Source organism: Lycium ferocissimum, chromosome 9 (genome assembly GCF_029784015.1).
Source record: "Lycium ferocissimum isolate CSIRO_LF1 chromosome 9, AGI_CSIRO_Lferr_CH_V1, whole genome shotgun sequence".
Classification (NCBI taxonomy): Eukaryota; Viridiplantae; Streptophyta; class Magnoliopsida; order Solanales; family Solanaceae; genus Lycium; species Lycium ferocissimum.
The window spans coordinates 22,369,947-22,394,138 of record NC_081350.1 but is presented as its reverse complement, the minus strand read 5'-3'; the positions used below and the strand labels follow the sequence as shown (position 1 = coordinate 22,394,138).

The 24,192-nt window shown below is 36.8% G+C and overlaps 1 protein-coding gene across 1 annotated transcript; it reads left to right on the top strand.

Moving 5' to 3' along the window:
* The first annotated feature begins 188 nt into the window (after nt 1-188).
* On the top strand, nt 189-20,508 carry LOC132029906 (uncharacterized). Its single transcript, XM_059419311.1, has 14 exons — nt 189-715; nt 2,034-2,157; nt 2,407-2,650; nt 3,707-3,748; nt 7,934-8,005; nt 8,347-8,482; nt 8,764-8,921; nt 9,456-9,537; nt 10,673-10,872; nt 11,004-11,165; nt 13,566-13,715; nt 15,453-15,713; nt 18,057-18,320; nt 19,036-20,508. Exons 1-14 carry the CDS (start codon nt 661-663, stop codon nt 19,282-19,284), a joined length of 2,199 nt encoding a protein of 732 aa, XP_059275294.1. The 5' UTR covers nt 189-660; the 3' UTR covers nt 19,285-20,508.
* The last annotated feature ends 3,684 nt before the right edge of the window (nt 20,509-24,192 follow it).

Sequence of the window (24,192 nt, the reverse complement as noted above, 5' to 3'; positions counted from 1 at the left end):
AATTGAAACAGAGGGAGTATTTCATATTATCCAATCATATTTGGAGTCAATCTCCGTCTAACCAATAATTTCTATGTTTTTATCCAATCAATCTGTTCACTATAATTAGTTTTTTCATCTAAAGATGTAGCTGTATATATCCGAAAAATAATTACCTAGATCAATTATACTGTACCAGAATTCGATCAGACTTGGGCTCAAATCCAATTCAATATGTATAATTTTGATTAGTCTTGAGTTAGAAGTTAGAACCCAATTTAGACTCCACCTTTCGACTTGACATTCACTATTACGCTAGTATTTACCATTAATGGCAAGACTGGTGAGCAGTGAGCACATTTTTTGAATCATACGACTAACCCAAATAGTCTACCCATTGCAATATTGTTTTTCAGTTTATTCACATTGTCTGCTCATTGTCACTCCTTCTAATTGGGCGCCACGTAAGCGAAACGTGGCACATTCTTAGGTCCCCAACAAGCAGCAAACAAAAGCAGCAAAAGGAAGACACCGTTGTTGTAGCTTCAATCGCTCAACTTGAATTACCGTTCTTCAATTCTCAGAGGCATATTATCAAACACCTTATATGCACCGGACATCGCTTTATATGAACACTCAAATTGTCTTCTTCATTTCGTGGTTGTATCCCATCAGCAGCCGATGAGGAGTATCATTTCATGCCTTAAACGACGGCGTCTTCCACTGCTGTCCCCATGTAATTCCCTTTTTTTATTGCCCCTCTTATGCTATGCAAATGCATTTTGAAAACATTTTAGCTGTGATTTTTTTTTTTTTAATTTTTTTTTTATGGAAGTGTGTTCATTTAGAATATTGTTTGCCTAGTTTATAATGCTCATCATCCTATTTTAATTCTCTGTGAAATATTTTCATTTATACTACTCTTGTAACATCTAGCGAAGATATCTTTCACTCTTCAAATGCTGACTAAACTAGCAGTCCATATATTTAATCTTACTTTTACATTATCCTAAAACCTTTACTTTCTAGAGTGCTGCTCCACTGTTTAAGCTTTTGGTTTGACAAGAGGAGAGGAGGAAACTAGCCCCCACCCTCCCCCACACAGAATGCGACAACACTCAACTACCTACTAATCTTCTACCCTAATCCTTGACCACCATATCTTCCTATATAAGGTCATGTCCTCAGTTAGCGGAAGTTGTGCCTTTCACGCTTTTTTTTCTTCGGCCTATCTCTACCTCTACCTCTCCTAACTCCTGCTACAACCAACCTCTCGCACCTCTGTACTGACGCATCCTCGCACCTCCTCTTCACGTACCTGAACCATCACAACCTCACTTCCCTCATCTTGTCCGCCACTGATGCCACTCCCACCTTTGTTCCGTATAATTTCGTTCTTTATCATATCTCTCCGGATATGCCCACACATCCATCTGAGCATCATTATCTCCGCTACCTTCATCTTCTGGACGTGGACGTTCTTGATTGGCCAGCATTCTGCCCCATACAACAATGTTGGTCTAACCACCACTCTGTAGAACTTACCTGTAAGCCTTGGCGACACGTTCTTATCGCACAGTACCCAGAGGCAATCCTCTATTTCATCCAGCCCAGCCCGCTCGAATACGATTTGCGACATCATCGTCAATCTCTCCGTTTCGGACCCAAGATACTTGAAGCTTCCCCTTTTGGGTATGACTTGTGCCTCTATCTTCACTTCCACCTCCGCCTCATGTGTTACGTGGATTTTCTTCTTCATGGTTCAGTTTAATACCTTTGACACATTTACATGAGACCTTTATGAAGTCACTCACTTCATTTGGATTTGTATCTCCTCCCTTAGAGCCAGCCTTGCTTGTGAAAAAATGACGGTTGTAGCTTTTAGACCACCTTCTTTGAGCTTTTCTTTTCTAGCTGTAGCTGTCATTACCCTCTGCCTATTACTGATGAAGTTATAGCTTTTAAATCAGTTTCTCATACTATGTTATTACTGAACTTACTTAACTAGTAAGAAAAATTAATTGGTCACTCTTCCATCCCTGACATTTTTACAGCTCTGCGCTTTGGCTGCTCAGTTGAGACTGCTTTGTACAAATACTCATCCAGTAGTTTTCCTGAGGTTATTCTAGCTGGAAAGCATGGCAATTTTGCGGGATCATGTTTGTCAACACCAAAATAGTGAGTGAATGAATATTTGATTGATCTCCCCTCTCTTGATATGTGACTGATTACTGAAACAATTCAGTGCTGCGTCCAAAACGTCCTTGGACTTTTCTTTTGCATTATTTATTAACTTATTGGCTTCACCACCCTCATTTTTATTTTGCAGTTTAACATTTCTGCATACATTCTGTGGTGGAATATTTTCCTCCTAAGGAGTTTCCTTTGTCACCTCCGAATTAATGAGTTAATGCACTTTTGGTGCAGCTTTTCTACCAGTTTTTCCAGTGTGCATGGAGAAAGGCCAACTGCTGAGTATGCAAGGTTGAGGAAAGAATCACTAGAAAGCGAATTTGGTCATGCACTTACTTATAAGTCCAAAAGCATCTCATCACTATATCGTTTCGGCCCATTCTTGGCTTTGTACAGAGCATCCGTCATTTCGTTCTATGTGTTGAAGCTAACCATTTGGCGCTTATTTGTCCATGACATAAGAAGACGTGCTGTTAAGGTATATTCAGTTTTCAATTGAAGTGCTATCTGAGAAGTTTGATTTTTTACTGTAGTTGTTCTGTAGGCATTTTGACTGATGACAGTGTGCTGTGTATTCGGTCAATTGCCTACAGTGGATCAGGTATTTTATACTGTAGGTGATCTATAAGCATTTTGACAGATCTATTTGGTCAATTGCATAAAATGGATCAGAAAGTGGATTTTTCACCTTTAGAGCATGAAAGCTGTGAAATTACTTACCATTATATGTTCAGTGTTTTCTAGCAATCTTCCTATGATGAAATGGAGAAGGAGGAATATCTCTAATTCTTCTTAGTGTAAGAGTACTGGCACTACCTTTACATGCTTTGACCATAACATTTTATTTATCCCACGTAACAGGTAGAGTGCCTCGAAACGCCTCTCCTTGTTGATATGACAGAAAAATAAAGAGTAAAGGTTGACAGCGTATTCTCTTTAATGCTATATGTTTTTTCAAATTAACTGGGAACACCTTCATTTAGGTATTTACTTATTATAGTGATTTTAGTGGGAATTTTCAAATGCATTTTTGTTAAGTTATCACCTGTTATTAAATTGAGTATTAAGATATGCTGTCCTGCACTTGTTTTGAGCTAGTTGACGCCTATATGTCTGTGAATCGTACAATTGCCGCTCCTTAATGAGTTTGCTTGTTAAAAGGTATGGATTCAATTGCCTTGCACTTGGTGCTAAATGAGGAAGGTGGTCTTGGTTTGATAGTTAATTTTGTGGTTTTACTCATAGCTTACTTTACCCCCCTCATTTCATTAAATATGTATTTTCAAAAACTAATTCACTAAACTGAATTTCAGCTTTTATTGGACAGAGGCTTTCTCGTTTCCAGGTTGATTTGTTCTTTACTGCTGTTTATGGTTCATATTGACCTTAGTCTTTACTAAAGTATTTGATGCTTTTTGGGAAAGTTATCTGATATCTGTTAATTATTTCTACTTCTTTCCATCTATTACTGAATTTCAAGCGGTTAATTGGTTATCCATGCTGCCCTTAATAATAAGTTATCTTTTATTTGCAGTTCCGTGAAAGTCTTATCCGTTTGGGCCCTTTCTACATAAAGGCAAGTTACACTATCTGTTACGATTATCTAGATGTGTGGTTGACTGATGGTTCTCATGTCGGTGCACGAACATTAATGTTTGTGACGTGTTCATATCAGTCTGCTGTGGTGTAGTCTATTATCATTTCTGTCGTTAGTTCTGTTTTTGCGAGGGGTGATGCTAATGCTTCAATATGCTTATAACTAATGCTGTAGGAGCATGTACATGATGACGTGCCTCATTCTCATTACAGCATAAACAGAAGAAAGTAATTAGCTTGTTAAGGTTCTTGGGTTAAGCCTGACATTCATGGGCAGAGCTACAGTGTAAGGTGGGGGTTCGGCCGAACCCAGTAGCCTTTACTTAGACCCTGTATTTCTACTAGAAACTTTAGTCAACATACATAATTATTTACGTGTGAAATCACTTACAACTACCAGTGGCTAGTCCAGTGGTGCGGAAGAGGTTAGTGAGTCCCTTCTTGCCTTGAGGTGTGTGTTTGAAACCCGCCTTCATCATTTCTTTTTCGTTTATTGCTGCGTGTTCTCTCTTTATTTTAAAATTAGTTAGACTCCTCACTCAGTTTTTTCCTGCCTAAATATTTCCTTTTTCCTGCATGTAAATTTTTTTAAAACTTTATTTTTTTAGGAAACAAAACATAAAATTGATAGGTGAAAAAAGCAAAAACCCCGCTCTACTCTAAAATAAAAGAGATCCGACTATTTGTTTCTTCACAAACGCTCAAAGCCTCAAATCCAAAATTAGATTTTCAAAGAAGTGAGTGTTATATATTAGCTTGAAGTCATTATTCTACCTTAAAATTCCGAACCCATACGCCTCAAACGAGAGGCCAGGGGCACTACTCTGTTCCATTCTCAATTTTCATTTCAAGTTGTGGCGGGCACCACTCTGTTCCATTCCCAATTTTCATTTCAAGTTGTGGCATACATCGACACACCAATATAGAAGATGTTTAAGCTCAGGCTACAGGCATGACTGGAGACTATTAAGAAACAAGTTATTCAGAATCTATGTTGTCTATTATACATTGACAATAATAGATAGGAAACACTGGTTTTTATGCAAAAGCTTTTGACCAACAGAAGCGCTCGTAATCGAACTTAGCAGGTTTCTTTGTTCTCGTTTAAGATTCTTGGCATGCATACATTTAGCATGAAACAATCTTGTTGGGTCGGTTGAAGAACGAGAATAAGAGTTGAGGGGCCAAAATTAGGTTGAAGAAGACCATAGTTGTTGCTTCAGTAGAATCATGAAACCTGTAAACTGCATGGTGAGATTGTCACTTATTTCAATTTAAACCCAAATTTGATCGGTCTCTTGTCAGGATTAGGAAGGAAAATTTGGATAATATAGCGGTTGCCTCGATAGATCTGAAACCTGAAATGTTATGTCTGTCTGGATTTCATGTCACTGAATTTTAAATGTCCATATATAAAGTCAGACCATTGCATGTTATATCTGGATGTAAAGTTTAATTACCAAACTAAAATGTAAAACATGTATTCCTCTGTTAATGTCTAGCATGAGACTAAGTTCTTGTATGTATCTAGATAATCAGTTTTTGTTTATCTTATATGTTGAAATAGTCATTAATAAAATGAATTCATATAATTGTTTTTTCTTAATTTTTTTTTTTAATTTTTTTTTTTTTAAAGAAAACACAGGTTCTTAATGAGATCATGGTTTATTTGAGATGTATTATGTGGCATTTAATGATTGACTACTATTTGATTCACGCAAAAATGTTAAGCATTTTAGCTGGCACTTAATTTATTAAGTCATCTTCCATTTCTTTCATCATGATATCACTTTCTATAGCTAATAGATTAGTACATTTAATTTCATGCGCCGAGTTTGAAGCAGCATCTACATCTTAAACTACTAGAGAAAATTTCATTCTTACATGCTCCTTGAAGTCAAGTTGATGTATCTTGAATTCCGGTTACCTGTACATAAGTCTCTGCCTGCTCTTTTGGAAATGCTGATATCAATTCAAATACAAAAGAATTCAAGTAGATTGTGAGAGGTTGATTGAATTATTCTACTCTAACCCAGGTAATATGTGTAGGCTGGAGACTCTGGCATTTTCCTGTGGAATTAGACTATGCTCCAAAATTGTCCGCCCTGCTTTATTGATCATACGTGCCGGGGGGTAGTTGGGCGGTCAGTGTCTTACAAATCCCGTCTTGTAACCCTAGTGCGAGCACATTTTGCATAAACTCTCAGCCAATCACAGAGTCCAATTGCCTTACCTTGAAAATACTATTCACAAACATTTGGGTTAGATGTTACATTAAAAAAAAAAAAAAAGACCATGTGGGTTAGAAGAGTGGACTAAGATGAAATACATATTTAGAGAACAACTAACTTGGTTCTTACTGGGCATTTCGTGCAAAGAAGGCTTTTATATCTTCCTCATTGGCAGAGGAATGATGCAAAATAGGTATGGAGAAGGAGGTGTAGGTGGCACTAATTATGTGTATATATTGTGCAAAGAGTGCATTTACTGCTTCCTTGTTGGCAAAAGAATGATTACAATATATATAGGACTCATTGTTTTGCATGCTCCTTAGTACAAGGATCACGAGTAGTGGTTTGGACTTGCATCTGTAGGAATTTCAATTGTTCTAGAGGCTAAAGATTCTTGAAATCCTTGGCATGAAAACGTGAGAATTATAATGTCTTATCATGTAAATATGTTTATTATTGAATTTTGGTTTTGTTGGTCGTAAAGAGGAGTACAAAGATTGGCTATTAGTTACTGTTGATCATGGTGCTAGTCTCCGGCAACCTGAAGTTAGCCTCAAGTTAGAATGTTTGTGCTAGACGGAAGCTCATATGAGAGTAGCTCCCTTTGACAAATACCTTTAAGAGGAAAAAGGTCAGCTTAGAAAAGTGTTCAAAGATAATAGAATGTCCTTGATAATGTAGAGATAAATGGCTTGGCGATTGAAAAGTGGAGTAACAACCTCGGGAACTAATGGTCGAATCCAATTAGAGGCGACGTGGGAGAATTCTTCCCATCTCCGGGTATCTGTACTAGTAGGAGGTAGTAGGTACTGGGATATAAGTCAAGGTGCGAAGCAGGTCTGCGTGGACATAAAAGGAAGAAAATCCAACTTATAAGTCTTCTAATTTTTTCCATTTAAGATTATGAAAACGATCATCGAAATTTGGATGACCTACTAGAGGTTTTGAAAAATAAGGTCTATCCAATAAAAGATAGGGGTCTTGCGCTGTTCTTAGAAATAACCGACTTATAGGTCAAATGTGTTTAGGAAGTCTCTATTCCCGGCTTTGAACTTTCTCTGTATGTCAAATGGTATCCCTTGTGCTTTTTGTACAGAAATTCACTATCAAAGCCCTCATAACATCTCTGACTTCTTTTTATGCTTTCTATTGAGCCGAGGGTCTTTCGGAAACAGCTGTCCTACCTTGGTAGGAGTAAGGTCAGCGTACACTCTACCCTCCCCAGACCCCACGTTGTGGGATTTCACTGGGTTGTTGTTGTTGTTTGTCTTCTCAAAAAAGAATCTTATCAATTCTACCGTCTAGATTGACCTATAAGAACATTCCATTCTTTAAATTGGCTTAGTGATGGATGGTATCCTTTTAAGGAGCCATTAAATTCGATAAACTCTAGAAAAGAGCATGTCACGTGAGATGAAGCGTAAAAAGAGGCTTGTAATGTGATGGTTTAGAGCTTGTAGTCTTAATTCCTGTACTTTAAGATGGAAAATAAGAGGATGAGTCAGCCTCCCTCTGATTTCCCTTTCGTGATGTATCTGTATAAAAAAAATGGCACAATTGGTTTTGCTTGGGACGGGACTGAAAATTAATGCTTTCTTCATCTGTTTTGTTGATGTACTCAAATGATTGGCGGGGTTTTTTTTTTTTTGGGGGGGGGGGGGGGTTGTTGAGGTTGATAGAACATTATGGAAGAAATATTTTGCTGCTGTGATATTCTGCTTGTTTATTGGCTACATATCTGATTCTATGATAAGCTTTTAAACAGTGTAGTCCTATGTGATATCAATTCTATGTGGTTAAATGGGCCACAGTGCTCTTGTAATTTGAGATTGCGTACATGGTGCATCAGCCCTTATTTCCAACAGGGGCTTGTAACTTGTCTCCAGCAGGGAAAAAAGGTCTTATGGCTAATTCTGCAATTGTTTGAATAACAGCTGGGACAAGCTTTAAGCACAAGACCAGACATATTACCAAAAGTGTATTGTCAAGAACTCGCAAAGTTACAGGTAAACTTAATGCTTCAATGGTGCTGCTAGGGTCATCTCCCAACTTACCATTACATTTTTTTTTTCTGGTTTGTCGGAAGCATGTCATCTTTTAATATTTTATTACAAAAAGATGTCCTGGACATCAAACTTTCATTCAAAAGAAAGTTCAAATTCTTAAAATGGCTGATTTGTATCTCCACCTTCTGCCCCTTTTTCTGCATGTACCTGTAAGAACCTTAAAAAATCTGGCCTTATTGCTTACTCAAAATGGGAGTAAAGCAGTGTTGTATTCTTGAAAGCTGGATTAGATCTCTCAACAGAGTGTATAATTCTTTAATTTATCATTCACATCTTGCCAGGATCAAATCCCCACATTTCCAACTCATGTTGCAAGAAAATCTATTGAGTCCCAGTTGGGTGTTCGCGTTTCACAAGTATTTGCTGACATTAGCAAGGAGCCAATTGCTGCAGCATCTCTTGGGCAAGTATATAAAGGTTAGAGGTTTTTTTTTTTTTTTTTTTTTTTTTTTTTGGTGTGATTCTCTGCCACTCTGTTCGAGTGGTTCTCTAACTACTAGTTCTATGGCATTTCATTACTTGTCACTTTCTTCATTGGTCCTAACCTTTTGGCTTATTCCTTTCATGTTTTCCTTCTCCCCTTAATTCATTTTGAAGATAAACCTACTAGGGGAATGTAACGGGTTTTGGAAGAGTGAGTGCCGTGCTTAAGGGGTATACAAGCTTTTAATGTTTCTTCTTGGCTTCAAGTTTTGCAGCTCATTTGCATTCGGGAGAGCTAGTGGCTGTTAAGGTCCAGAGGCCTCATATGTCACATTTACTGACACTTGACGCTATGTTATTTCACATGATTGGTGGCCAACTAAAAAGATTCGCAAAAGCTCGTAAGGATCTGTTAGTAGCTGTCAATGAGATGGTGAGATTCCAAATTTCCATCTTATGTTTCTGTTCTTTGGAAGATGATATCTGGCAGCCAATGCGTGGTTATACATGAAGACTGTCTTTGTTTCAACGAATATATTACTAGTCTATTGCTAATTCTTTGGATGATTGTGTGGTGAATTCTGATTCAGCTAATGCATGTCTTAGTCACATTTACAAGGCGCACTTGGCACAGTTAACAAAATCAAATCCTGATTAGAAACAGAACAACTCCACCAATTGCTATCAAGGAAGATGAAAAGATCTCAAAGTTACTCTAAAGATGACACTATCAGTTGACCACTAGTTCTTTAAGCTATTTTTTGTTTAGAGAGATTAAATCAGAGGAAACCGGCAAAGTTGTATTTAAGTAATTTCTTATTGCTCACCCTGTATGTCTCATTTCCCAATGGTTCGTTATCCTCTTATTTTCCCCATTTTCTGTAACTATGAGAAAATTGTTGCACTTTATCTGAATAGTTGTCTATTATATACATGCTAACCCCGTAGGTTTTGCTTGAATGGATAGGTGAGACACATGTTTGAAGAAATTGACTACATCCTGGAAGCACAAAATGCTGAAAGATTCGCATCTCTTTATGCATGCAGTAGTAAGTGTCTTCCAGACATTGCTTTTAGTAGTTAGATGATATCATGGAATATCTTTTTTTCTTTCCATTTTTGTAACTAGTCAGTACAAATGTAGATTGAATGTCATGCAATGCATATTCACTCGTGACAGGATAATGTTGAAAGTCCAACTGGATATTCTAATGATCTTATTTGTGTTCTGACGGTGATTTTGTCTCACCTATTTATCTATTTTTCCTAATCCAAAAAGCTTAAAGGGCTATGGTTCTAATGTTCCTAATATCTAAAGAGACAGAGAGTTAATCAATCACTCTACATTTGTGCTGACTAGTTATAAAAGATGTGTAGCCAGATACCACCTCCCACAAATTATTCTAAGTCATAAAAGTCAAATAGGACATTACCTCTGATACTGGGAGTATGTTCTATTTTAGAAATTTTTTTCGAGATTTTTGTATTTTTTTATTATATATTTAGACTAGTCTAAGCCTTTTGAAGTTAACCTTTATCCTTATCATTATCTAGATGAGATTTTATTTGTTACATCCTTTAATCTTTGAAGGGGGGCTTTGGTGTAACTGATAAAGTTGTTGCCGACCAGGAGGTCACGGGTTCGAGCCGTGGAAACAGCCTCTTGCAGAAATGTAGGGTAAGGCTGCGTACAATAGACCTTTGTGGTCCGGCCCTTCCCCGGACCCCGCGCATTGCGGGAGCTTAGTGCCCCGCGCTGCCCTTTATATTCTTTTATCTTTATCTTTAATTTTATCTTTGTCACTTCAGTACAAATAAAATTTTCAATAGTTTTAAGAGTCTAGCTTCGTCTTGGTTCCCTCACTATTGATGGGGTTCTTTGCACTTTATTTGAACATACTTAAATTGATGAGGAAGACTTTGTGAATGGTTTCTCTCTATTTTACTCTGGTATTCTCTCTCCTCTCTCCCATTTGTTTCTGTTCCTTTCCTTTTCTTTCATCTCCTTTCTCCCTTCCGACAATGTGTCACTTAGTTGTAGAGCACAGTGAACTAAAATCAATATTTGGGGAACCTTAAAGTAAGTGAACACTTAATGCGTGTGATTTTTTTTTTGAGTGCTCAGTAAATATTTCCTTAACCTTTGTTCACTTCAATTTATGCTAACTTAGACTTTACGTTCAGATAAAGAGAAAACTGTCCCAGGGAGTGCAGCAACTGATAATGTTGGGTGTCAGAAAACTGTTGGTATCAAAGTCCCTAAAATATATTGGAATTTTACCCGTAAGGAGGTGCTTACGATGGAATGGATAGATGGGATTAAGCTGACAAATGAAAGTCGTCTGAGGAAGGCAAATCTAAATAGGAGGAGACTTATTGACCAGGTGAGTAACTGTCTTTCTTAAAACAAAATAAAAATAAAAAAAATGAAATGGTAGTTGTCTTTCTTAGTAGATTTTATCTACTCCTCTCTGAGCTATTCCTAAGCTTTGTGAAAATAACTTTGTTTTATCAGGGATTATACTGCTCATTGCAGCAGTTGCTGGAGGTGGGGTTTTTCCATGCTGACCCTCATCCTGGGAACCTAGTTGCTACTGAGGATGGATCTCTTGCCTATTTTGACTTTGGCATGATGGGAAACATTCCACGACACTATCGTGTTGGACTTATTAAAATGGTTAGTTCTGGTGATAAATTCTCATAATTCATGGTTGACTTGTGTGTTAATAGGCGTTTGGGCTATAGTTTGGATGCATTTCATGTGATCAAAGACTTTATTATCTGTTTGGGTTTATGTCATCACCTGTAGCTCAACTTGCATTCATTAATTTTTTGCAGTTACTGACAGGCATGGCTCTTTAGTTTTTCTGAATGTCTTTGAGATCCTGTTTTGTTGTATAGCACCGTGTATTGTGGTCCATCAGTTTTTGTAGAATGTTTTCATAGAGTTGTACGATCATTTCATCTAAGTTTAAATTGTTAGAGAATGAATGATTTACTTTATTTAATGTGGGACAAAGGAAAGACCTATACTTGCTCGTGTAGGTCTTTGTCACCACTGTTTTGAAAGCTTGAGCAGTTAGAGAAGGAATAGTTCTATTTACTTATTTTAGTTATCTTTCTTCTACTATATCTTTTTTCAAAAAGTAGTTTCCTGCAATACATTGTAAGACAATAAAGTCCTCATGAATTCATCTTTTGGGATTCTCTTCAGGGCACCTGGGATCCTAAGACTTTTTTTTTTTTTTTTTGAGCGGGCCGGGCATGTACTCTTTGGATATTGCTTCTAACTTGTTTCCATTCCTATTCTGTCTGAGAATCCCTCTTTGATTGAGATTTTCTCTCTGAAAAGAAAGGAAGGAATCTGTTGTACTTGGAATGCTGAAACTGATGGGTTCACACTAAAGATATTCAGATGCTATAAGACTAGGTGACAATGGATAATAGTGAAGCAATCTCATTCCCATATGCTCGCATTGCTTCTATACTAGAATGCTGTGATAGAAAATGCTTTGGGCCTCTAAATATAAATCACAGGTCTAGAGGCATTACAGCATTTTAATTTTATTTATCCTCTCAACTTTTGCCTGTGCAACCAAACCGTCTCCTCTTTTCATTTCCCCTTTTATCGTTTGAGCTTCTTTGCAGCCAACTTACCTGTTTGTCACAGTTACTTTCTGATCCATGGTTACTTTCTAATCCATTGATGTCCCATTCCTCCGGTAAAGAAATGGATCCTGGGCCTAACTCAACCCCAAAAGCCAGTTCAAAGGGAAGCTCTGCCCATTGCCTGCCTTAAAACCCATTTTAAGCCCCCAAAAATGATAGAACTCAACCAGCCTCTCGGTGAAAACACTGGGTTCTACATATAATTACAACTGAGCTCCACCACAATCTTCTAACAAAAGGATGATGGAGTATGAATGTGTCATATTTGGCATCTGAATCTGTAGTACATGCCAAGTGCTAAGCTAATGTGTTATGAGGTAGAGACCTTGTAATTGTAGCATAAGCTGTGTGAAAGTATGATTTCTTGATTTCCAGAAAAAAGCACAAAAAGGAAAAAAACATATTAATCATGTAGAATGAGCTAATTGATGAAACAAGATTTGCTTGTATAAGATGTGGCTTCTCCGAAGCCCAAATTCTTTTGTCAGATGATGTAGACAGCATAAGATTTTGAGTATAATTTGGGAAAGAAGCAAGAGCGTCAGTTTCTTATTATGATTTAATTATAGTGAATAAATTGAGTTAGGATGATGAAAGGTTGACATGTATTGAGTACTAAAGAGTCTCGAATGACTAGCCTCAACCTTCGCTCAATCATTCAGGATGTGGGAACTTTATGGAACCACAAAATTTAACACAAAATGGCTATTAACTATTTGTTCCTACCGTCTCTTTGCGGAGATATGAGGTTTGTTACCAAAAGCTTTTATTTTCTAGCTTTTCACTTATTCGTGATCCAAATCTGATCGGGTTTGATATTTATTTTTTTGGCAGTTGCATTGCATTCCTAAATCAGAAACTTTTCTGTGTATCCTCATGTGTTATGTTATCTTCTTGAACTTCATTGTTGAGTTTTTGGAATACTGCTATGGGAAAAGGTGACAGCTTCAAATCCAGTATTCGAATGCGCTGATAGACAATTTCTGAAATTTGAAGCTTTGCTTTTTAAGGCATTGCATATTTTCATAGCTACATGGATGGGGTCTAAGTATTCATTAACCTATTGCACGTCCCAGTGTTATATATATGACTGCATTACAAGAGAAAATAATCATTGACATGCGTTTGTAAACAATTTTACCACTTGAAACTTTGGTTCTTTAAGGCTTTGCATATTTTGATGTCTACATGGATGGTCTAAGTATTCGTTGACCTATTGCATGTCCCAGTGTTTCTAGAGATGACTGCACTACAAGAGCCTTTGCAATTATTTATTTATTTGTTATTTATTTTTTATTTTTTACGCAAGAGGTTTGGTATTTCTAATGTAATTGGCTCTGTAAGCAAAAGCTGGCAAATAATTGTAGTAAATTCATTCTTGGTAGTTGATAAGTCCTGTGCACTGCAGCTTGTTCACTTTGTTAATCGGGACTCTCTGGGTTTAGCAAATGACTTTCTTTCACTGGGATTTCTACCTGATGGAGTAGACATTCAATCTGTTTCAGAAGCTTTGCGAGCGTCTTTTGGTGATGGAACCAGACAATCCCAAGATTTCCAGGTTCTTAACGACTTAACCTGCCCTCTGTTTCTTTTTCTTTTTCCTAGTTTGAGTATGCTTCCTACTAAGCTCTTCTCCCATTTATACATGTAGGTATCACAGTAGAACTCTAGAAAAGACCAAAACAGTGCAATCAAGTCTATGACCAAACCTTTGCAATCTAGTTTAGCTAGGGGAAAAAAGGTCGCGATCGAGTTTAAGATAGAGCCCCCCTCCCAAAAGGAAAAACCACAAAGAGAAAGTCTTTAAAGCACTAGGAAATTGTTTGGTTCAGAGACAAGTTATCCAGGAATTAGTAATCTAGGGATTGTGATACATGGAATAATCCTTGATGGATGTTTTGCGTTGATGTATTTAAAAAATAGTATATAATGTATTAAATATGTTTACTTAAACAATATGAAAGTTTGTTTGGGTTACTTTTGTCATTTTAGCTATTTTAATCTAGTATTACTAATACCTACATACCTATTCCACATTCTATCCCTATAAAATAATAAATAAATAGATTCCCTCTTAAGGATTAATTATGGAGTTTAACTAATATAGAGTTGTTGCAAGACTAGAAATATTATATAGCCACAAAATTAACTTCACAGAAGTGTTGTTTTAAAATGAATGTGCGCTTATGCAAACATTAGAATGATAGCATCTGGCAGAAGGTTCAAGTAGCGCACAGACAGAGGATAAATTCCGTGAAGGATGCTAAGATGGTCTAGTCTAGTCTAGTCTGTTCTTCATAGACCTCCATCTGGATCTGTTTGTATGTATGACTTCATAATAATTGGACGTCATGAAAGTGGACAAGCTAGACCTAAAACCACTACTTGTATAAAAAGACCTACCATCTCTTAGAATCAATGCCAACTTAATGTAAACTTAGAACACAATGGAAGCAAAAAATTGATATAGATGACATCAATAAGTAGGGTTTAGGCTGAGGTGTATTAGTACACTCACACTAGACTCAGTATTTGCCAAGACACTTTGAAGTCTGTTTAGAGACATAGCCCATAGGAACTAGAAACTTTTAGTGTCATAGAATCTTAGTATCTGAATAAAATGGGTCCCGTGGAGGGGAATAGATATTGAGGATTTATGTAGTTAACTCCAACTAGGTTGGAATTGATGCTTGTCATCGACAGCATTGCTGGAAGGTGTACTAAATGCCTTTGTATTTAGTAAAACCATAGTGGCTCTAATACCATGTGAGAAATAAGTTAGAGATAAGGAGAACTGTATTAAGACACATATTAAGTGGTGTGAGACAGACAAATGAGGGTTGCTCGGTTGGTAAAACACCTCCACCCGCGACCGGTAGGTCCAGGGTTGGAGTCACACTGGAGGGGAAGTGTGGAAACACTATAAATCCTCCAAAATGGGGGGTTTTAAAAAAAAGGGGGGGGGGGGGGGATACAAAACAAATGCTAATTTTTTTATGCGGGTCGTTACAACTATACTCTCTCTCTACCAGTCTTAACAATCCCAGGTGGATTGGTTATAGTGCTTGATTGGATTTCATGAGTTGTGTGATAAACTCCTCAAAGCTAATGTTTGTCCAAGGAATATGTCTGGGATGAACCTCCTGTCATTGTACTATAGGATGGTTTTTCCTTCAAAATACTGTTGGCCAATTACAATTTTATTTTACCCACATGGATATCTTCTTCAATGAGGCACGAGTAGTCGCTGTTTCATGACCTTGAAAGTAGTAAATGGCACTTCAAATGATTTCAGGGCATAATGAATCAATTGTATGATGTGATGTACGAGTTCAACTTTTCTCTTCCTCCTGACTATGCTTTGGTGATACGAGCGCTTGGATCTCTTGAAGGAACAGCAAAAGCATTGGATCCAGATTTCAAAGTTGTTGAAAGTGCATATCCTTTTGTTATCGGAAGGCTCTTGGTAGATCCGACTCCTGATATGAGGAGAATATTGAGAGAGCTTCTGATCCGCAATGATGGTTCTATACGGTGGAGTCGGCTAGAGAGACTGGTGGGTCAGTTATTCTTTCTACGTGTTGTTATACTTGTTTCTCTATGCAGTATTGAAAGTTGTGTTTTCTGCATGTTTGATGAGCTCTTCTTCCTCATAACATGTATACAGCTTTCCTTTTGCTTAAGTAATCTAATCTTAAAGACTTTACTAGCTGTTGAGTTCTCATTTCTTTATCTCTGTCTCGAAACTGCCTATGAGAACTATATATTTGGCTCCTAACATTCTGCACCTAACCATTGTTATTACGGATATACTCTTCATGTGTCAGTACTTTGTTTGGAAGGTTCAAATATGTTGCTCTTGATTTGTAGGAAGAATAGAGTAATTTTCACTACAGGAAAATGCTGAATAAGCAAAGCCAGGATCAAGCTTAGACAGGATATAGCTTCTCAAACTGTCAAAGTATATAGACAACTTGTTATACAAAATGTAAAATAAAAATTCCAGGCTCCCAAAAGAGAAAAGTTAGTAGGGTGAAAATTTGAAGATATTCCTAATTTATCCTTCTCATAAGAGGCAACCACAATGTGATCCAAACTTGAAATAACAGGCAACCGGGCAGCATCCGATGTTCTAGGAGGGAAAGTAGCAAGATTAGTTTTGACGACAGCTTCCTTTTGTAGAATTTGTTTAGTTGACTAGGTCTCACAACAACAACAACAACATACACAGTGTAATCCCACAAGTAGGTTCTGGGGAGGGTAGAGTGTACGTAGACCTTACCTCTACCTTGCGAGGTAGAGAGGTTGTTTCTGAAAGACCCTCAGCTCAAGAGAAAGCATGACAAAAAGGTCAGACAAGGATCAATGAAAGTAGAGAAGGCATGGCAAAATACTATAGATAAGCATTATGGAGGCATGAAAAGATTTGTAACAAGTAGTAATAAAAGAGAGCTTTTAAAGGAATAGAGTCAAGTTTTTCTCAATTGAGGAGTAGTCTTCGCTCCCTCATTTTCTTTTGGTGTAATCAGAAAGTTCCTAGTTGTATAGTGGATTGGGTGGAGTTTGTAGAGAATCATATTTTGTAGATTCTTTATCTTTTGGTATATCCCTTGTATACGGTCGTTCTTTGGCCACGTTTATGAATGAAAATACTTTTACTTGATCAAAAAAAAAAAACAAGTAGTAATAAAAGAAAAAGGAATACTAGAATAAAAAATAATAAAAATGATGAAACTGATACTAATCCTACTGGTAAGGAAAAGCAAAAAGCGAATCTACTCACTACTCGCCTTCTACCCTAATCCTCGACCTCCACACCCTCCTATCTAGCCCTACTATCTAGGGTCATGTCCTCGGAAAGCTGAAGACTTGCCATGTCCGGTCTGATCACCTCTCCCCAATACTTCTTCGGCCTACCTCTCCTCAGCCCTGCATCGCCAGCCTCTCACACCTCCTCACCGGCGCCTCTGTGTCTCTTCGCCAGCGAACCATCTCAGCCTCGCCTCCCGCATGTTATCCTCCACGGCGGCCACTCTCACTTTATCCCGGATATCTTCATTCCTACCATATCTCTCCTAGTAAGCCCATACTAGGTCTACTTTTCCTGAAATATAAGTTTTGACAACAGCTTCCTTTTGTAGAATTTATTTAATAGGTCTCCTTTTCCTGGAACTTTGTGCTTCTGTATTAGCTTCATCCTTAAAAGTACGTATTTTGTTTTCCTCCGAAGAAATTCATCTGCTTTGACCAGGGGTACATGAGGGAAGTTGGCGGAGCTTGACATTAGTAAGTGTGTAATGGTGGCTAGGTATGTTGGTTGTTGTTTGCGTGTCTGTGTAGCAGGAGGGAGGCTAAATGGGAAGAAGGAAGCATCCTTTGAGATTCTTCAAGATAGAATAACTGACAGTAGCTAGCGTGCACTTTGAGGGTTAAGAACCCTTTGTTGGAAATTGCAGGTATACAAGTGAGGCTTATTCTTTGCTGCAAAGGAACCTTGACTAAATCACTAAATCGTGAAAAGAAGGCTGTTTTAGTTCTTTTTTGCTGGATTCGACAATTTTTAGATGTGAAAATTTTGTGTGATCTTTCTTGGTCTTCCCTTTAATATGATCTTGTTTAATAGTATGATGTCACCAGTATTTGGTGGTAGTTGTCGGCTTTTCTTTTTCTTTGTTAGATAAACAGTAAAAAGCACTTCCCTCTCATGTGTCCAAATAGAAATTTCGTTGGGTACAATGCTTTTGCTATTAAAAAATAACCCTCTGAAGCTTGATATCTTTTCTAACACTTCAACATCTGTTAGGCTGAGACTGATAAAGGTGGTGATGGGTTGTTTAGGACTCCTATAATTAGAACACTCTTCGATGTGAATTCTTAAAAATGTTGTATCTTCCTGCAGATTGCAGCAATATCTCAGCAGGCTTCTGAAACAGAAGGAGAAAATCAGGAGAGTTATTCGGATCCATTGGGATCTTTTGATATACGGGCCGTAGTCTCTGCTACGGAAGATCTTTTCCAATTTATTTTGTCAGACAAGGGTTCCAGAGTCCGTGTATTCCTTATCAGGGACATAGTTAACGCAGCTGATGTTTTCTATCAAGATGAAGTTCTAGATAATCTTCTTGATGAGAAGCTTCGAGCGAGACGTTTATTTGGATATGAGGTATATTTCATCTTGTTATTTACGCTCGTCTTTAGCAGCAGTGCTTATTATCAAAACAATGGAATTGCATTTTATTATTGTTAACGTTGTACTCTCATCTCAGATGAATCATGATACTATTCACTCGACAAAGCCATTTAACCAGCCTTCATCACTGAACTTCAATTATTCAATCCAGAAAGCAATTTAACCAACCTTCATCACTGAACTCCAAATAGTCGATCTAGTATAAACAAATTACAGTAGCTCCTACTCGTTGATTAATTACAATAACAACAACAGACCCAGTGTAATCCCACAAGTGGGGTCTGGGGAGGGTAGAGTGTAAGTAGTCTTGAAATGATAGAGAGGTTGTTTCCGATAGACCCTCGGCTGAAAGAACGATAAACAGAGCCTACTGGTTAATTGATCATAAGCAAATATATTACCTTGCTAGACAAATTACTATTTTTCTTCTTCTGTCATATGCATAGTTGCTGATTGTGTTTGTGTGATTTATTGATTATAAATGGTTGCATGTGATGTCACGTTTGCTATCTTTCAGAATTCAGTTTCTTGCTTGGTCAGCAGACGGATTGTGGTTTCCTTGTTTATTTGTTTACCACTTCGTACTCTGCATTTTAAGTTCTCGGTTTGGTACTTTAGTTTCCTGGTGACCCTTTTTGGTTCTTCATGCATAGCTAAGTTGAGAATCATTATTCCTTTTCTTTTTCAGGACCGTGGTATTCTAGATAGGGTGGTGAGTGGGTTTCGTTCTCTAGGACGTGCAATGAAATTGGCTCCGGATTTGTGGTCAGCAATGGTGATTCGCATGGTGGTGAAACCAGAGTTCCAGAAATTTGCTTGTGACATAAATTCAGCATTGATCAGTCACTTCAAGTATCACCTGCCAGTCGGCTTTTGGATGGGTGTTTCTAGGCTACTGCATAGAGTATTTGATAAAGACGGAGGTGAAGTGTTGTGATGTAGCAAGTTTGGTGCTCTCGTTTTTATATCCGTGGTCATGCCCTTGTCATTATTTTCTTCCCAGCGGATGCATGGAATAAGAGTGTTTGAGTAGGGAATGAAATCAATGTCAAGATTGTAGAGAAATTTGCACATATTATGCCTCAGAAGTGGGTTCAAGCACTCTGCTTGTAGGTTAGTTTTTGGATCTTATAAAGTAACTGCCTTCATTTTTGGATGGTGGGACAGAATGTTGAGCGTCCCATTATACAAATGTCAATTTGTTTTACAGACGTTAACAGGATCAAGAGGGGAAATTACAGTATACACTCCAAAAAGAGAGAACAGTCTTCCAACGTGCCATTGCCATTCTACAACGGTTAATTCCATTTTACTAACGTTAATAGTATCAGGACGATTCGACATGGTATAGTTCCGCTAAGGTATCCATGAGATGCCACAACTTCTGCAGTGTTTCCACACTTTGGAGTTGGTTATAGCCTACATGATAAGCTCAGGAATAAGTCTGAACATTTTCGTCCGTCTTGTTTGTATGAAGTGTTTATTGACAAACATTATTAAAATGAGGAAGAAGTTGGAGCATAATACAGTTTACATATATTTCAATATCCGATTTCTTGTCTTTCTGTTTCGAGTGAGAATGGATGACAAATACCTGTGCTAGCCAGCTTACTTTTGTTTTTTGTTTTAGGGCATGTATTATTGAGATGACCCTTAAAGCAGAAACTAATTTCAAGTGTTTCCACCTGCTTAATTTCATTTGAAACTGAACAGTTCTTAAACAACAAATGCAATGAGGGTTTGAGCTTTGAAGTGTTTTCAACAATCAGGCATTGGCCAGAAGGCCTGAACCGGATGAGCAAATCCTCCTTATCTTCAGGGAAATTCATCTAGGCGCAAGAAAGGTACGGTTTTCCTTAATTTACAACAACAACTACCCAGTGTAATCCCACAAGTGGGTCTGGGGAGGGTAAAATATACGTAGACCTTACCTCTGCCTTTATGGGTAGAGAGTTTCCGATTTTGTTACAATAAAATGTAAACAGAAAAAAAGTGGAAAAAAAAAAACAATCAAGTAAATTGAAGGTTGGGAATGGGTTGAGTAGATGTCTTCAAATATCATAGTACATCTTCAATTGAAGGTTGGGAATAGGTTAAGTATTTATCTAGCCTTTTTATTTTGATTCAAATTTGTTGCATAATCTAGAAGAAATTAATTTTATTTTTCTGATTTTCCCTTATTTACATATACATATCTCTAAGAAGTCTTTTAAATTACTCTGAAATATTATTTAATTAAGGATAGTTTAGTCGAAATACGTATTGTTTTTAGGAATTAGTGTTTTTTAGTGTGAAAAAGATTAAGTGGACACTTCTTATCAACTAGACGGAGTACTTAGTAACAAATGGAGTACAGCAACAGTTGCTAGTTCTAAAGACAGTGAAAAAGGAAACCCGTGAACCACACTTGGCTGCATATATTTTTGAGCCAGTGCATGCTGAGTCAATGAAGACAGGCTTAGTAACATTTGTTGCAATAAATTCAATTGACTACTCAAAAGTTTCATCTGCTATTTGTTTCACTTTTACTTGTACACCCTTAAGAAATAATAAATGAAATAATAATTGAAGTGCTTCATTTATCATGATGTTCATATTAATTGGTGCATATTTTTAATGAATTGGAAGATGATTTGAAATGAGTAATTAATACTATGGGTAAAATAGGAAATTTTTTTTTGTCTTTTCTTGATATGAAAGTGACAAGTAAAAGTAAAAATCTATTTTTGGTATGAAATTTACTCTACACAAGGATATATTTGGTACCCTAGAAAAGTGTGGCCTAAACTATCAAAAAGTGTGGCATTTGATCAAAGGTCACACTTTTCGACTTTTGGCCAAGCTCTCTCAGGGCTGGCCTAAACTAGTGTATCCTTTGTCCTAAGGCCATGTTGCTTTATAAGCCACACTTGAAAAGTGTGGCCTATAAGGTACAAAGGCACGCTTGTAGTACGTCATACGGCAACGTTTTTCATATGCTAAACTACACTTTCAAGCGTGCCCTTTGCAACCTTATAGGCCACATATTTGAAGTGTAGCATCTAAAGCAACATATGTGAAGTGTAGCCTATGCTAGTATACATGCCACAATATTCTAGTTACAAAATTATAATATTTTTGTAAATATCCTAGAATTACATTATACATCATCATCCTATTTTGATGATCTCAAGCACTGAATTAGCTAATAAATACCATTAAAATAATAATTAAAATGTGTATATTTGCAATGAACTTTGAAAGAGCAACATATCTTGTATTACACATACTAATAAAGAAATATCTCAAGATGTGCACAAGCAATGAATTCTACCAAACCACATGTATTCAAACATCAAATTATTCAAAAAGTCTTCATCATTAAGTGAGGTGATAATCTGAGCTTGATGTCTTTTGTTAATGTCCTGTACATCTGTAGCCATCAACATCCGATTCATGTTCTCCTGCATTTCCGCAATAATAACATAGGAGAATCAGACAATTTTTAGGACGGCCAGTTAACTGGATTTATTTGCAAGTTAGTTTGGCTCACGGACAGCAATGAATTTCTCAGGCAATGCAACACATTGAGACATCATTTCCTTTTGGACATAAGATGCATGACCTGCAATAAAGCCAATTGAATTAATCTCTCAAGTCTTCCAAGAAAGCATAGGAGGAAAGAAAAAAAGAATTTGCAACATCAGATCAAGTTTTGAAAATTTGAATAATGTAAAATAGCATGTCTTAGCATGTAACATACCCAAAGGGTTAAGAGTTTCGTATTTTCTTGATGAACGAGCAGCGAGTTTCTGATAAACGGAGTAGCTACCAGAGTGGCGAGAAGATTAAAAAGAATGCCACATAAATGCACTGAAACCTTTTCAGGTCACTGAGCTGCCGAGTATTGATTTAGCAATTTGTCTGAAATCAGAATGCTAATTTCTCCAAGAAAACATGACTCTTGAATCTGCTTCACAAATAAAGTATACTAATCCACTAACCCCAAGAGCTATAAACATTGGCCAAACTTAAGCTCCATTGCTCTAATTTCTATCTTTTTCCCACTTCTGCTACACGCGAAATAAGTGCTCACACATTTGCTGGGAAATAGGGAGAAACATGGACATGGTGGCCATAAATTTGACTCCGGAAGTAGAAGAGAAGCACAAGATATCAGTTTTGACTTACAAATCCAGGCAATCCATTTGAAGGTAACCATTCTCCATAAAGAACTAGTTTATTACAATGTACCTAAAGAGCACGCAAGGATAGAGAATGAAAAGATAATAAATGAGCAAAACAATTCTCAATTAAAACTAACTGAATAGTGAAAAATTCGATGATAGACAATTGAAGCAAACATTTTTTAGACAGAAAGTTATTTACTTACGCCATATCAAGTTAGTCTTTGTAATTGTACCTTACACCTTTTGCTTAATGGGTCCAAATTGACACCTATGTTAAGAAGAACACCAGCTAAATCGCCTCTGCGAGTCTGAAACCCCGTAAAAGCAATACACTATGAGTCGACCATCAGAGCGAGAAAAGGTAAGGACAGAAGAGAGGCAGGAAAAATCACGACCTTTAAAGTGTTTGTCCGTAAAGAAATCGGTCTGCTTCTCAGGATACTTCGGAGCAAATATCAGAGAAATAGCTTCCATGTGACCAAAATCTACATCATAACCAAGCATATAAATGTAGATCATTTTCCAGACATATCTTCTTCTACTCATTAAGTGGAAACCCCTGTTGAAAAAAAAAAAAAAAGTATAAAACTCCATTACTAAGATTGAAGCCAATTAAATTTTACAGCCCAGGCAGCTCTAACCATGCTAAATAAACAAATTGCGTAACATAGAAATTAAATAAGCAAAGAGAGTAAAGAATAACGAATCCGCAACTTAAATGATCCTAAAAGTGGGATTTTGATCCAAAAAAACCCATAAAAAAAAAAAAAATTAAAAAAAAGTTACAAAAGTGCCTTTCGCACAAAATTAGTGCGCAATAGGAGTTAACTGTGACGGTCACCGTTAAGTCCTATTGCGCACTAATTTTGTGCACAATAGGGGTTTAATAAAGTGGTTGATCGTCTCTTCCCCAACATCAGCACACCCCCCCCCCCGCCCCTCCCCTACCCCACCCCACCACAAACCTGTTTTTTAAACTACTTACGCCCTTAACACCCAAAACCCGAGGTCCCACATTCCAAAAGTGTCGATTTTGTGTTATCTTTAACCCGAAAGTCAATATTCTCGATATATTCAAGTCAAGGAACAAGTTTGGAAGCTTGAATTTTGGAATAAAGCATCGCAGAACTCGATTTCAAAAACTCAAAAACAACCTTTAATCTAGGTATTTTACTATGAATTTTCTAATTACATTGTTAAATTTATTATTGTCCTAAGCATGGTTAATGTTTAAATGTCGCTGATTTTGAGAAAAAAAATTACGCAATTTTTTTATGCGCGATAGGGGCTGTCCGCGCACTGCCCAGCCCCTTTTTTAATTTTTAAATTTGTTAATTATCTGATCAGTTAATTGTTAATTTTTAATTAGTTGATTATAAGAAAATATACTAATCTCCTAATAATATCTTAATTTGTTAATTATCTAATTGTTAATTTATTTATTTGTAAAATTGTTTAATCCATGTTAATTATTAATGTGCTAATTAGTTATCTAATTTTATTTGCTAATTATTTATCTAATTTTATGTGCTAATTATTTATCTAATTTTATGTGTTAATGTGCTAATTAGTCATTTAATTAATTATCAAATTTTAATTAGAAATAGTTAATCCTTAATATTATAGTTGTTAGTTAATTGCAGTTAGTATAATAATTAATTAATAAATTAATTAGA